The 16465-nt window shown below is 38.7% G+C and overlaps 1 protein-coding gene across 1 annotated transcript in view; it reads left to right on the top strand.

Annotated features, from left to right (window-relative positions):
* The window catches only part of TRHDE (thyrotropin releasing hormone degrading enzyme), a 210402-nt gene that overhangs the window by 155048 nt on the left and 38889 nt on the right, over window positions 1-16465 (top strand). The window contains exons 11-12 of the mRNA XM_058022136.1: window positions 6883-7016; window positions 7115-7170. Coding sequence (XP_057878119.1) covers window positions 6883-7016; window positions 7115-7170 — 190 coding nt within the window. The remainder of the gene's footprint in view (window positions 1-6882; window positions 7017-7114; window positions 7171-16465) is intronic.

Raw genomic sequence — 16465 nt, 5'->3', positions numbered from 1 at the left:
TGAGAAGTAAAAACAGACCTTAAAATGCCTTCCCCCGCTCTCCACCCCTCCCTGTTTCCTAGCTCTGCCTCCTCTCCCCCAGCGGTGCCGGGATAAGCGAACGGGGCTTATGGCCAGTTCATCACATGTTGTTTCTCCCACTGTCCCTTCCTCAGAGTCACAGCCTCCTCTCAGGCATCCACCTTCTCTGGTGTGGGTCTCCTCCACAGGCTGCAGGTCGATCTCTGCATCCCTGTGGATCCCCATGGGCTGCATGGGCACAGCTGCCTCACCATGGGCTGCACCATGGGCTGCAGAGGAATCCCAGCTCTGGTGCCTGGACCACCTCCTGCCCCTCCTTCTCCACTGACCTTGGTGTCTGCAGGGTTCCTCTCACATTCTCACCCTGCTCTTCTCTGGCCACAGCTACATCTGAGCAATAACTTCTTTTTTCCTTCTTCTTGTTCTTAAATCTGTTGTCACAGAGGCATTACTACCAATTCTGGTTGGCCCAGCTTTGGCAAGCAGCATGTCCGTCTTGGACCCAGCTGGTATTGCCTCTGCTGGACATGGAAAAGCTTCTGACAGCTTCTCATGCCTCTATGGCATTTCTCTAGCCTCCCCTCTGCTACCAAACCTGCCCATGCAAACCCAACGTAGTCATTATTACTGATCATACACCTAATTTCAGCTGCCAATAGGGAAAAGGTTTCAAGTTGATGACTACCACTGTGATATCTTGGCATATCACTTAAATCTTGCAATAAAATTAACCTTGTCTGTGGGTTACCTGATAGAAATGAAACCACAGCAGTTTTGAAATAGCTACATATAGAAATACATCAAAACATGTTCCTCCTTTTTTTTTTTTGGTGATATTTCGAATAACAGTATCCATCAGGAGTTAACCCTGTGCCTTGCCCTAGCTCACCAAGAATGGTTATTTGCTGATGTAAGAGGCTTTTCCTTCATGTACATCCAGAAAGACAAAAGCAAGAATTGTTGATTTTTGCATCCTCTCTGCCACTGTGTCTGTGACCTCATCAAGATGGTTTTGGATACCTGTTGGTATTTTCATGAACAAAAGGATATGAGGCTGCTCTCCAGCTCTGTGAGACTGACATGAATTTAGGATGATTGAGTTGCTGCTCTTTCCTCATCTTGTCTGTCTCTGGCTACATACCAGGGGTAGTGAGCATGCCGATCACTGATTGTTCAATGTGCTGGGCAGGATCAGTTCAGATAACTGCATCTCACCACAGTTGTTGGCAACAATGCTAGGTCTGTCCGTTCTTCACAGCACTGAAGTGAAGGAACACACTGGAAATTACAGCTGCACAGTGTCTTTTTGAGTTGCAGTTCATTGTCCTTTGCAGGAAATCCTGTAGAGGGGACAGTGCCAGGCCTTGGCAACTTGTTTGACAAGGTGCGTTGTCACTGTTGAAACAGCACAGCACAGACTTACTAGAAGGCTGGTTTGCCAGTTGTTGCCAAGCATAGTTCTTTTACTTTAGATTCTCTTTTTTTACACATTGTTCTGATACAGATAGACTAGATTGGTCAATTAAATAATACTTTTCACTTGATTGGTTAATTAACAAAACACTTTTCTTATAAACAATCTTTGAGAAAAATAGGAAAACAGAGTAGGAAAACAACACCTGCAGGTTGTTTATAATAACAGGCTATCATCGTTTATCTTCAACTCCCTAAAGTCTCACAAGCCGATTCTGGGAAAAATTATCTAGTTTTCTTGTTCTCTGACCAGGCTGTCGCATCCACAGTGCGTAATATCCAAGATGTTTCAAATCTAATATAGCTCTTCCCACCTGTTTGTGGAAGGCACAATGTAGGCATAGTTTTGAAAGCTTTTCATTTTGCAAGTGCTTCTGCCAGTCTCTCTTCTCCTTACCCAATGAACCATATCATTTATGTAACTGTATTTCTGCTCATCAGTTCATATACCAGCCATCAGATGATGGTCCTTTTACTGGGTTCAGTTTGTCTGGTGTGTGAAGTGGAACTGTCTCATTTGCTCTCAGAGTGCTGCACAAAGGTCACCACCACCTTTTCCCTGTTCTCTCCCCATGGCCAGAGATGAGGCTGTTCTGCTTCAGGTAACTGTAAACCAGTCACAAAGGGAAAATCTTGTGCTAGAGCTTCCTATCCATGCTGAGGTTGGAAACATCATGCTAAGATGGCTGCAGTGCTCTTTGTGCCTCAATCTTGCAGGTCTGCTGAATGATAAATTTTACTGGCATTGTGGAAATCGTTGGTGTTACAAACTTCTGCTCTGCCATATTTCAGGGCTTGTTTCTATTTCTCCTAGATAAGTTGCCTCTTTTGTAGTTGCTATAATGATCAGTGAACATGTATCCATAGCGTTTTGGGGTCAGTCCAAAATCAGTAGTGGGTAGAAAGCCAGGAACCAGCTTTGGACCCATTCCATGCTTATGCCTGGTAAGCAGGGCTTGTGGGGATGTGTTGGTGATTTCTGATGAAGCTGTACTAGGTGTGGAAGCACAGGCTTACCTGTGCATGTTTCTCCAAATCTAGAACCGACCTTAACCTCAAGTGAGGAGGTTTAGCTAGCATCCATTTCCAATAGGTGAGCAGGGCTTTGGAAAAAGACATACTTGCTGTTCCCTGGGAATCATTTTTCTGGTGCTCAGTCTCCAAATAGGAAACATTTCCATGCAACTCAGCAAGTGCTGCTGAAGTAGCTGACACAGCTTTAGTCCCTGCCCTTTCCATCCCCACCTGTAATTTATTAACTGATTTGTTATGTTCCAAGGAAACACTCCTTAGACAGACCTCCCTACTGCAGTTAAAGTGACTGCTGTTCAGATTGCTCCTAATATCTCCTCAGGATTGCCATGAGATGCGGGAAAGAAAGTTCAAGGGTTGGAAGGGTAATTCCCTTCCAACAGCAAGTCCCAATTTACTTTGCCACCTCCTACTAGACAATCTCTACTTTAAGCCACTCAACAGTCAGATTCTCCTCCAGGAAGTGTTTTGTTGAAGTCAGATGCTTCTGAGCTGGGGTTTGCTGGCTGCCTGCTGGGGAGCAGAGCATTAGCTGCAGCTTTAGAAAAATACCCTTTCTTTTCTTTTCTGAAACTCAGCTGCTGAGATTTACCTGTGTTGCTTCCAGACTCCACTCCTTCATGTTTCAAAAGTAGGAAGAAGGGAAGCACTGTGAAAAAAGATCAACATATAGGTCCTGCTTTGAGCCTCAGCCAGCTGTAGTTAGGACCAGAGATACAGGACTTGGAATCTTGTGTAATTTTGACAAAATGAGTCAGAATCATTCCCCTTATTCTGACAGCTGAGGATCCTAGCAGAGGACTGCTGCTTACATTGTGTATCACCTTAGTCATTAGCAGTTCCATCATAGAGGTATATTAATGGATAGAAGGGTAATTTGAAGAAAGAGTTTTGTGAGATGGAACATGATCATATTTCCTGATGTGCTCCATTTATTGTGCTAATCCCTATACCAAAATACTTTCTTTCAGCATGGAGCTATGTCAACATGGCAAGTGAGATAGATAGAATGTTTTCTTCTTCTCCCTGTATGTAAAGTTCTTGCAAGAAGATATGCAGGATTTAGTAAAGCCAGTATAAATTAGTATGAAAGTCCTCATGGAAAACTTTTTTGTCAGCAAAATTTTGCTTGCTGTTGTTGTCAAGAAATTGTGCTATACTTGTGCAGTTGTTTTTTGCAGCAAAATGGAGTTCATTTCCCCAGTAGGGATTCTACTAGCTTAAACCAATTTCTTAGTATGCTAGGGGTTGTATAAGGTAAAGAGTTAAAATAACAACTGTGAGTCAAAAGACTTGAGATGGTACTGGAACTGTGTTTAGCCCATACTTTGGCAGTACTCTCTTGCAGAAAGGTGCCCTTCTCCCACAACTGCCCCACATGCTGGTTTTAATGGAATTGAAATTGTTGGGAGTGCTCAGAACTTCAAGCTATGTGCGCCTGCTGGAGTAACTATCTCACACTTTGTGAGCAGAAAAACTGGGGAGAAAAATGAGACCCTAACTGAATTTTTTACCTCAAAACAAATAAGTTGAAACGTTTCCTCCTAAATATTTCCTACGAGTATGCGGCAAAACTAGAAGTTTTAGAGCCGTGTTATTTTCTGAGGCATCCAGACAAATCATGACCATGGAAAAACAGTTTCTGATGGAGGAAGATTTAAAAAAATGCCCTTTAATCTCACATATAATGGGATATATATTTTTGATTGACTTTTGAGAGGTGAACTAAAACCTTCAAAGATGGATTTCATTCCAAATGAAATCTTTGTTGTTGTTTAGAAAGTAATGAATGGTTTAATGTAGAGTTTAACACTGAGTTACTACCTTTTTGCTAACTATAATACTTTTAACAGAAAACTAATAAAAGTTTTTGTTGTGAGTGGAAACATTACCCAGGTATAGAAATGTTTAGTGCCTGTAATTACCAAAATAAATAATTTCTTTTTTAAGAAAGTGTGAGAACTGACAGACACAAATATCAAATTCTAGTAAATTATATAGCACTGTATGAAGAACATGTATCAGGCAGTCCTGTAAAATAGCCACCTCTTTATGTAAGTTGGGAAAGTGTGAAAGATTTCTGTCCTTTATTTCAGGAGAAGGTCAATATATGAGTGGTCTTATTGAAAAATAATAGCAGGAGGTTATGGTTGCATTTAAACTGACTGAAACAGCAATAATGCCATCGTGATTTGGATAGATACTCTCTTCCTTTATAGTGATACATACTGGGGTTGTTGCATAGCTATTACATGTGAAATAGCTTATTCTGAACTTGTCATATTTGGCTGGGAAGTATCATTCAATACTCTGTTGAAGCATAAGTAATTTTCACACTTTGGAGGTGAAAATGTAATACAAATGCCCAAAGGAGAAGAGGTGCATGTATTTTTTAATTGCATAAGATTTTGAAAATTTCCATTTAATGTGTTTATTTACCCAATTGTTTTTTAATGTGTGCTGATAGCCAATTTGGTATGCTTTTAGGTAGCACTGTAGAGGTGCAAAGATTAGCTAGTTTCAAGCAGCTGCTTTCAGGACTGGTGGCATTTAAAAGTTAGTTTGCAACCAAAGAGCATGGGCAGAAAGCTGTACTGCATTAAGGTGGCACAAGGTTACTGAGGAACAGGATTCAAGTCTTCTCTTAATAGGATGGAGCAATGGGTTGGATCTGATTTGGACCCAAGGAAAAAAGGATTTAAATAGAGCAGCAAGCAAGTCTAAGAGAATTTGCTTAGGACTGATTGGTACTGCTCCTTGTGGAAGAAAGGACACACAAGTGTTACAGCCTTGTTCCAAATCAGATTGTCTGGCAGAAGCATCTTAGGTACTTTGACAGTACGAACACCTGGGAAGTCCACAGAGTTGTAGGACTCAATTCAGATTTCCTCAGTTCTATTTCTTCAGGATATATTGGATCCTAAAGAATGTGTCTGCTTGGTGCTTTACCACAGATGAAAGAGCAATAACAGTTGAATGGAACAGGCAACAATGGAATTATTCTGGGCTTAATATTTTTAATAAGTGTATTTTTCAGAGATTTTAATGGTTTCAGAAATACCTAGGGGAAAAGAGGACTATCTGTTTTAATCCTGCAGTTTTTTATCTGAATCCATATGCATAATGAAGGTCCATGAATTTAAACATATGTGTTTTTAAGATTCGGGTCTTGCTGATCTTTGTACTTATTGCACTTTAAAGTAGTAGTTATTTGTGGGCTTGCTGTTAGTCAAGGGAGAAGCACAACTTTTATCTGTAGCCCTAGTTAACTATAATTTCCTCAGAAAATGCTTTTATACAAGAAGGACTAAAACAAATAAATTTCTTTGGGAAGGCTATGTACTAGATAGTATGAGTGAATTGTAAAGACCTTACTCCGAACTTTTTTCCCATTTGTTACCTTCAGGGAGTTCAAGCACACTAAAAAATTCTCTAATGGAATTGCATTTTATAACAAATTTTATGTATTTTTTTTTTTTTTAATGAATGACAAGACTACTCCTTCAACAGTGTAAAAAATAATTTTATTGGTAGAAAAAAGTGTTTCTGAATTTTTAGTGAGTTCTTGTTCATGGTTAGTTTTGTCAAAATCATTTACTATATTGAAGACTTCTTCCAGGGGTGTTGAAGCCTGATGCTTTGTGCCTGATAAAAAAGAATGGCATGTTGAGAGTTCAGGGCATTTCTGTTGCTGAAATTTTGAAATCCCTATTTCTGCAAATTGTTGTGGAGTGCCTGACTGCAGAAAAACAGTAATAAATTTAGACTTTCAGCCCTAAAGTGATTAATTAAAACAAGGGGAAAGATAAAGAACAGCTCAAGGGATATAAGGTTAATAGGTCCAGCTCTAAAGAGGAAGCTCTCAGTGCTTAGTAGGTAGAAGCTGTTCAACTGGAAGTACTTTAATTTAAAATCCAATGTAAAAACTTAATCAAATATATGCAGAAACACTTAAGAATCAATTTTTTTAATCACAGGTTTACTCTTCTCTCTATAGGACATTCATTGAGTTTTTTGAGTTACAATTGTAGAAAACTATTTAAGCATGGCCAGAATAAGGGTACCAGACTTAAAGCGGGTACCTCTCATAAAAATAATACTTGCCAGGAAAGAAAAAGCACACTTGAAGTTCTGTGTGTGTAAATGGCCCCCATTTACATGGGAATGTCAGTTGGCATCTCTCTACATCAGAACAGATGAAAGAAATTATTAATCTAACACGGTATTTTTGTTAGTCTTTGAATTAATTTTACTGCCTTCACGTATATTTAAAGAAGGAGAAAATGTAACAGATGCACCTTCAGAATTTTTAAATTTGAAACCAAGACCCCTTCCCTTCTTCTTCTTTGTTTCCAGAACACCACAGAATTCCTGCTTTGGAAGAGGCAAGTTGGTTGCTGGGGAACATCAACCAGACTGGCTACTTCAGAGTTAATTATGATATTAGGAATTGGAAGCTGCTAATTAACCAGCTAACAAGGAACCATGAGGTAAGATCCTCTTCTCATCCCTAAAATCTGCTTTCATCGATGAACCTTCACTGTTTCATCACCTTAAATTGTTCAATTTTTGTGCTTGCCCCTCACAGGTTATCTCTGTCAGTAATCGAGCAGGCTTGATTGATGATGCATTCAATCTAGCCAGGTATGTTTTCCTGAAGATCATCTATCCTCATACACACTGCTGCGATAACTCATGCAACCATTAACTTAGCAGTTGAGTGTGTTTCAAAGTTAAGTGTGTTTTAAACACACTTTAGTTTCCCTCCTCTGCTTTTTTTTTTTGTATAGCTCATAAAAATGGTCTGTAGCACATTCACTACTCTTGATCAATAATTGCCGTAGGGTATTTCCGAGTCTGAAGAGATTTGATCAATTTTGCAGCAAGTTCAATTTAACACTTTGCAGATAAATAATCTCTTTCCTCTTTCTCTAATGACTAAGGGTTTCTTCTTCCGTTTCTCCCAGATGTCCCACCTCTCCTTTCTTTTACCACTGATCCTTGTGTTGTATTTAATTTGAGATGGAAGGCACCTTCAAGCTTCAGTAATTTTTTTGCCCTAACTTGTGTATTATATCACTTTTCCAGTATCTTTCTTTTTTTATAATCTGCTAGAACAGACCCCTTTTTTCCTCTGTGGTGCTTTTCAAACATAATGGAAAACCAGTTCCATTGAGCATTTCTGGAATTTATGCAACATTTTTTGTTTTATTATGATGAGAGCTAATAATTAACACATACAGTGCTGGTTAGGTAGTTCCTTCTTTACAAATGGAGGCAATGGATTGATCCCCATTTTGAAAGCCATTATGTTGACAGTGAAAGTGTAAAATGAGAGGAAAATAGTGGAACATTTGTAGCTTTTTGATTTTGAGGTACTGGGAACATAGCATTAGCATAGGGTTTTGATTGCATAATAACAGATTTAATTGTAAAATTGCAAATAATGGGATTTTACTTGCACAGTCATGTCAAAGGGAGCATGAAAAGAATTCCTGATACTAATGTCTTTACATTTAACTACAAATGGTCACTGGGGCTGTTTGGGCTTCAGTCACAGTGTCACAGCTCAGTGATGTTCTAGCATCACTGCAGTAAAAACACGGTTGTGTGCCCTACCACTCTGTTCCTGCTGCTGACATAAAGTAGTGATTAGCCCTTACTTAACAATCCAGAGATGTAGTAGGAAAGAAGGTATCATGAGGAGAAGTGTATCCATTTGCTTTTGGCATGGCCCTTCATTCTTGCTTTGTGACATCTTCCCATTGGTAACAGTAAAAACTATGAAAAGGTCATTATTTGACCTATTCAGTAGGTCATGATTTGTGTACTCTCTGACTAGAAGACTATTGCAGATTATTCTGAAATATTTAGACTATTAGAACTACCAGATATTGAGTAAATTCATAATCTGTTCAAATTTTATTTTATTTTGAAACCTCAGAGAAGTAGTATGCTGTTACACAGAGCCAGTACATCACCTTCTTTTTACATGCACTTAATGCAGTCAGATGTGTCTAGACTTCCCTGAAAGTCTAGATCATTAAAAAAAGCTGTTTCTTAAGCCAGTTTTTGTAGGTGAGTGGTTTTCTTTGGAGTCAGTACTGAGCCAGTGCTCTAGGATGTCTTGTTCATAGAGTACTAAGGTGAGGTCTTGATTAAAGACCCAACCTGAATTGTCTGACCAAGTTTCATCTACCTAAAAATCACTCAAAAGATTAGATGAGTAGTGCATTCCCCACTAATTTTCTGAAGTACTTTTATGGGGATACTTGGGAATACTAGAGCCGGCACCTTTGTTTCAGAGGTAACTACACTAGAACCTTATGAAGTCTTTCACAAGATTTCACATTAAAAAAACCCTTGACTTTATTTTGTTAATGATGGTCTGTAGCAGACTGCTGCTGCATTTGGTCTTCATGCACTGTGGAAAAAAGTAGTGGAGCTATAAATGTATGTCTAGACACATGTGCATACATGGATATCACTTAAGAGGAAATATTCTTCCAATAGGGATATGCAGCTAGACTCCTGTTTCCAGAGTCCTGTCAATAGTGTTACCTTGAGTGTGTGCCTTACAAGCCAGTTTGGATCTGTTTGCAAACAGTAGATTTATGGTCTGTAGTTCAAGAGTAGCAATAAGATATGTGGACCTGGCTAAACTTGCCATGTAGGGTATACTTCTTGTTGATCTTTATTACATTGTTAATCTGTCTTGGTTTGAAAAGACAGGTGTCTGTTAAGGAAGGCAGGATCCTCTCTTGAAATGGAAAATGTAAACCCCCTCCCTCCAAATTACTATAATTTTGAAATTAGGAGGCTCTCAGGCAATGATAGGAGAATAGGAATAACAGTTCTTGACTAGGAAAACTAAAAAGCCCCAAATGCAATAATACAAATGAAAAAAAAAACACTGACAGAGTCAGAATATGACCTGACGCTCTCTTGGTCAGGGTGTTGGTAGCAGTCCAATTGGATGGTGGCTGCAGTCCTCCTGCAGTGACAGATGTGGTTCTGTTGAAGCACGGATCCTGTGGAAGGGTGGAGTTTTCCTCTGAAGGTCTGGTGGTGGTGTAGATGGGCCTGGTTTTCCTCTGGGAATCCAGTGGGGAAGAAAGCTGCTCCTCTGGGAATCTGGTGGGAAAAGGCTGCCTGTGGTGTTCCAAATCTCAGGTTATATAGTAGGCAGGAATGCTTGGCTCCTCCCCCTGGGTGGAGCATCTCCCAATGGGATGATGTAATTTTATCAGTCATGCAGTGACACTCAGTGGCCCATTAACAGAACATGCTTCCTGGAGGGAGGATTGGTCTGTGGAAGAGACAAAGAAAACTGCCCAATTAACAGAAGATAACTGCCCCACCTCTAACAAATGGCAAATAGAATACACACCTCCAGCTACATCTTTCAACCTAAGACAATCTATCATCTTCCTATTAAAAAAAAAAACCAAAAACAATTATAATGATGCTGAAATTATTATGATTGGCTGGCTGAGAGTATGGTAAGTTTTTAGGAAAAGCTTGGTATTTTGTATTTTCATTCTTCTTTTCCCCAGACCAAAAAAAAAAGACCAGGCCTAATACATGCTATGTTCCTCTATGATGAATAGGACTAGAAAGGCATTAAGAGACACTTAACAGGATGTTGAGGACTGGCCTTGATGTCAGAGCATCAGAATTAAGACTAAGAAAGTAGTTGGAAAAGCTCTTGCTAGGAGAGGCAATGGGAAATGGGAATTGAACCCTGATGCTGCAGTGTGGTGTAGCCTCTCCCGCCACATCTGGGACTTGGATGTGACACGGCAGTGATCCTAAAACAACCTCTGAGGGCTATCAGACTAACACAGACTCTTTCAATTTTCTGAAAAAGTCACTGTTCAAAAGGCCACCATCAGCCTAAAAGCAGCTTAGCTTTCCCTCCCCTGGCTGCAAGGTGCAGTGCAGAAAGTTGCCCCACTTTATTTTGGAGCAGTACCATAGCTGGATGTGCTGTGCTGGTTCAGTGTCGTGTCCGACGCACAGTGAGCATTTCTCCCTGCCTGTGTGACATTGCATGATGGGGACATTAAACACGTGCACTTGTCTCTGCCTGTGACGTGAGAGAAGGTCAGTAACCTTTTTGACCAGACATAGAAGTAGTACTTGGTAGTTCACATCTGATTTCTGAGAAGACTGGCTGTTTTTAACAGTAATTCATTCCTCAGTTTTGGTCCCTAGTTGCAGTGATGTGTTTTCTTGTAGTCTACAACTATAAGCATGTATGTTTTGAGAGAGGGAAGAGAACTGTGGAATACATGCTTTAATTCTAATCCCTAGCTATCATTTTTAATGTTAAATAATGCAAAAATTAAAACATAATTTCTTAAATTCATGCTGGCCCTTTCAAAAATTGCTTCTAATGTAAACAGTTTTTTTTTTTTACTGTCCTGTGGAGACTGTATTTCTTCAAAATACCCTGTCCTCCTTAGAAACTTCTAAAGTACTTCCTACTTGATGCAGATAATACCAAAAGGTTTTGACTGAATTTTTCCACTGTTGTAATATTGTCTGTCCTAATATGATTATTTCTGTGTCATTATACAGCTAATTGATTTGTTTGTGGAACAAGTGCCACTCTTCTCTATAGTAAAATTTAATAATATTTAAAACTTGAGAAAAATGAAAGAAAGTGCTCATATAAATTGTTTTGGAATGGCACGTTTTATTTTTTTAAAGGTGTCTTTAAAATTCCAGGATTTCATTCCTCTGAAATGTTTATTATCCTTCTACTGACCAGCACAGTGATTTCTTGAAAATCAACAACATAAATGAAATGATGCTACTAAGGAATATTTAAAACTCTGTAGCTTTTAATTGCATTTTTTTGGGTCCATTTTATATGGAAATGCATTCCTTCATCTTCCTTCTTGCTGTATTTTGGTTTATATAACATTCATCAAGGAGACTTGAGTGGAATAATAACAACAAAAGAAAGTTACAATTTGTTTGTTTTTCAGATTTTTAAGCATAATTCTTGGCTGTAGTGCATGCACATACCCTTACGGTATAAAAAGCTGTATCCTTGGCAGAACATAGAATAGCACCTTGACACTCCCTCTTCCCTTCTTCTTGAAGATTCTTTATCTTTCTGTTTGCATGAAGTTCCAGTAGAATTTAAAAATTTTTTAATTCTAGTAAATGATGCTAGTAAACGTTGACTGAAAAAGCCCAGAAGCCATGAGAAGACAAACAGAACTGTGGTTCTTATCTAAGTTTAGACAGAGCAGAGGGCAAGTCTGGTAGCTCCAATAAGCAGCATCACAATAATTAACAAAAGTTTCACTGTTTCATAAAAGTGTGAATAACCTTGTCAACTTCTCATGTCTTTCTCTTTCCTTAAGATAAGGAGTCAGTTAGTGAGTATATGAGGTGGGATGCCCCCCAATGTACTTTAGGCATCCCAAAGATAGACCTGTAAATGTGACATTCTCACCTTGTAGTGCACTGACAGTTAATGGAAAGAAACATACACCTGACCTCTCAAAACCACTTAACCACATAAGATAAAGTACTCACTTAATGTTAGGAGTGTTGTGTCATCCCTGGTTCTTCCTTGATGGGCTCTAAATCTTCATAAAAGATTTCTCTCATTAAACTGATTGCCTTGGTCTAGTATTATGTGAAAGAAATAGGTCTGGTTAATGTTTAATGTTAATCAGTGTTGAATCAGATGTGACTGTGAATATCTCTTTTACTGTCATCTAAAATCACTGTTGTTGTTTCCAGTTCTGTAAGCACTGAATGAGAAAGCACAAAGTGGTGTTGTTGGTAATTGTTCTCAGGCTCCAAGGATGGATGCCTGTGTTGGAGTGCTGTCCATTGCCATGCACAGATTAAGGGCAGGTTGAGCTATACTCTCTTCAATGAAAGAGCCCCTGTAGGCTTCACAAATACGGAGAGCTGCATCAGAAATTAGCAGCAAGAAAAAGTGTACCTTCAGAATTTTCTGTGAACTAAGTGACTTCCATGCTGTAGATGGCCTTCATAAGTGTTCTGTCAGAATTTCCTACATCAGACCAAAACCAGGATCCTGGTGCAAATAGATAAATGATGAATTATGGTGATTGTTTTCCTGTTGTTTAACAATTCTTTGTGGCTTGTTTCTTTGCAAGCTGTGAGTTCTGCTGACTCTATAAAACCCGTGTCTGAGGGCAAGAGAAAAGGCAGTGCCAACCTAGTTTTCAAAATATAAATCCAAGTTATCTCCCTTCACATAAACGTATCTTTAACAGCTGGTGCATTTGACTCTAAGATTGATTCCAGAAGTAAAATACTGAAGTAAGCTAATGGTGACTCCAGATCACTTTCTCATCAGCTTTTAGAGAGAAATTAATTTAAAAAGTAAGTCTTGCTTAATCAAGTATAGTTTTTGGATCTGTAAAATCATGTCTTTAGTACCTCCTATTTTATTGTTTCTTAAAAAATTGATTTCTGGCTGTGGAATCTTGACACTGAGGAAAAAAAAAAATCCATTCAGCTACCTGAGGCAGCACCAACCCACATAACGATTAGTTGTTCTTATTTCTGGAAAATGATAGTTAACTCATCACTAGGACTGCAGTTCATATACTTCCATAAAAAAATCCAGAATTATTCTTGAAATGTCTGGTGGAAATACATGTATTGCAAAACTAAATTATGGAATTGAAATGATCTTCCTTGCTGTTTCCCTTCAGAGAGATTAAGATTTCATTTCTTGTAGCATTTTAAGTTCTCCAAAATATGTGGGCTAATTGGTTCCATGTTATGCTTGTTTGTGCTACTTCAAGTTCTGTTCAGTGTAATGCCAGGAGAAGTCAAGGCATTTGAGGGTCCATGTGAAATTCTGGGTCTGGATAATAAGTAGGTGACAAAGATAGAAATTCTCATTGCAATTAATGTACTTCAAAATGCTTCAAAATTTCAACAGCCGCATTCAGGGTTGTTGACTTTGTTTTGTTGGGCTATTCAGAAACAGTCATATAGGATCCATTTAAATTAGTCAACTGCAGTTCTACTCTAGCCTTCATCTTTACTCCTGATTGCATTTTCTAATAGTTCAACTCTGAGGAAAACAAGATGTGTTATGCAGCTCCCTTAATTAGTGCCTCTGAGTACGAGCTAAGGGAGTTATAGATCAATACTTTGTATCACGCTTGATTAATAGTGGTATAGATTTACTGTTTTAATAAATGAGGCCTCATCTGAATTATTTCAGCAGATGCCATAGTAACTCTCATTCACTGTCAGGCAAATTTTGGTGATGGTTCACTAGCAATTGATTTACATATGGTTTCCAACAGAAGTTGTTTGGTTTCTTTTGACATAAATACTCTCTCAATGGGCCAAAGTAGATGTGCCTTTTTTAGAGAAAATAGAAAGTTTCAATTATTTTAAGGTAGCCATAATTCATTCCATATGCTGCATGTCAGTCCGTATGTTTTGTGACATATCACAGCATTGGTATCTGCTTTATGTGGCCATACATATTTCAGCTAACATTTGCATGTGTTTGTAACAAGAGGAACCAAAGCAATTCCTGCAACTAAGCACACTAAAAGCCAATTCTGCTTTTGTAGTATGTGTGTAATTTGTGCATCTGATCCTGTTACATAGCTAAAGGCAGTAAAGCAAATTGTACAGCACATTCCAGGAAAGTGTTGGTGCTGTTGGTGTGAGAGTGTCTTGACAGATACAAATACCTGCTGAGAATCAGGGAAGAAGTTGAAGACTCTTCAGCATGTACTAAAAACCAATCCCGTAGATCTCACTGCAAAGTGTTTGGTGCAGACGGAAGGTCTTGATCTAGTCATATCCCAGCAAAATTTGCCAAAATTATTTCTGGTACTTCTTATTAATTATAGCAGTAATTGTTTTGTCCTGTAAGCTACATTAACTCTATTCTTAGCCAAACCCAGAATGAACTGTCAGGAAGACTTGACTCTGGTTTCAAGGGAGTGACAGAGTTATTTTTAGCTAATGGTGTTAACTCTTTTTACCACACAGTCTTAGTCTCAGAGTTCAAGCTGGTCTCTGGAGTCAGCTTGGTATGGATGTATCGTTTTGCAGTGCAGCTGCCAGGGGCTGCTGTGTAGTGAGAGTGCAAGGGAACAGTATCTGAAATTTGTTTTGTGAGTATTAATTGAACCTGAATTATGCTGAATTATGCTGAATTATGCTTCAAAAAACACTGGAGTCTGAGGTTAAAGAAGAAGAGGAATTAATGAGTGGAGCTTGCTGAAGGCTTCTTTGCAACTTCAAGTACTGGAAACAGAGCTAAGAGCTGCAAATACGGCTTGGCTTGAGGAATATGTGTGGGTGGGGTAGGGGGAAGTTTTTGTACAGCCTCAAAACCTGTGGCATTCTTTGGGAACCCAATCTTCTCATAGCAAGCATACATCCATTCCCTGGGACTTCATATCATTTACATAGCCCTTTTTCTTCCCCACAGCTGTCTGATCAGCCCTAGTCTCTACCTCCTTCAGCTGTCCTCTCAACACAAGCAGCTTTTTTGACCCCTTACCCCAGAACCCGATTACTTACCTTTCTATGGGTCTGACAGACCTACAGTGGAAATTTTTCCCTAATGTGCAGAGCAAAAGATCCTTCTGCTACATTGGTTAAGGTAGCAAAATCAGGGCACTCTGAGAAGCTGGAGGTGCTGATCTAAATACCTTGACTTTCCTAGCATCAGCAAAGGGTATATGAATGAAGGCATAAGCCAACTTTTGTAGTTATAAAAGACAAGACTGATGCCTCACTAGCATAAAGAAAGAAGTCTGACAGGCTAGTCACTGCTTTGCCTCCTGTTTTGATCTGACTGCACCATTGCCTCTCAGAAATTATCCTACTTTTGAGCTTATAGCTGTTGACCAAGATTGTTGTCTAGAGGAGGTCTGGTCTTTGTTCATGTATGCTCTGTCTCCTGCAATGTTGTAATAGATTAGCTCCTTCCTATCTGGCTAGAAGTGTGTTTTCCTCTATCCAGAAATCAAGCAATAAATGACAGGAAGGACTGTGTTATGACTAAGGCACAGGGACTGAGGTAACCTGGGATGCTGTTTCTGCTGTAGTCTTCCTAGGTCATCTTAGTAAAATAACTTAAATTGTTTGTGTCTTCTTCCTCTCTGCAAAGTGGAGATAAGAGAATAGGTGAGGATTTACGAGAATTTCAGAGAATCTTTTATTATAAATATGTTTATTGGGAATTGCTTTTAGAAAAGGAATATCCAATTCTGCAGATATTGTGGCAAACAAAATATGGATTGTATGTGTGTGTTTTCAGGATCGGAATTCTGTGCTGTCCATATGAAGTTTCTAGCTTTTAAACACATATTTCACTTGGGTGACTGATATGCAAATTATAAACATTAGACCAGGCAGACAGGGAGTGTTGAAAAAATATTCTGCATAGTAATAAACTAATTCAATTTTGATTCTGCTCAAACATGCTCTCATAGATATCATCACCTGTTGACAACTTAATGAATAGAAGAGCTGTTTCATTCTACCCTTCCCAACAAAAATCACCGAGAAAGAAAATAAATAACATTTATAATAATTGAGTCATCTGAAATTGATGTCTATTAGCCCCTGAAATAGATTCAAATTTCTTTACTTAATGTAACCCTGTGAATTACATACTTCTCAAAAATCATGGTTTCATGATGATGAAAAACATGACATACCTTATTGCATAGCCTTAATTTTTAGCAGCTAGATTATTCCTTTTCTTCTTGTATTTCTCCTTTTAAATTCATTTTTCTTTCATATGGAGAAGAAGAGGAAAGGAGAGATTGTGAACTACAATTTGAAGGAATTTTTTTACAAGCATAGAGGGGTTTAAATTTGAGGTTTTCTTCTGTTTTCAACGGAGGTGAGTAATTCAAATTAATATTAGTCTTTGCTTATGTGGCAACTC

Source organism: Melospiza georgiana, chromosome 4 (genome assembly GCF_028018845.1).
Source record: "Melospiza georgiana isolate bMelGeo1 chromosome 4, bMelGeo1.pri, whole genome shotgun sequence".
Taxonomy (NCBI): Eukaryota; Metazoa; Chordata; class Aves; order Passeriformes; family Passerellidae; genus Melospiza; species Melospiza georgiana.
Note: the sequence above shows the minus strand (reverse complement) of the source record. Positions and strands in the feature narration are given on the sequence as shown.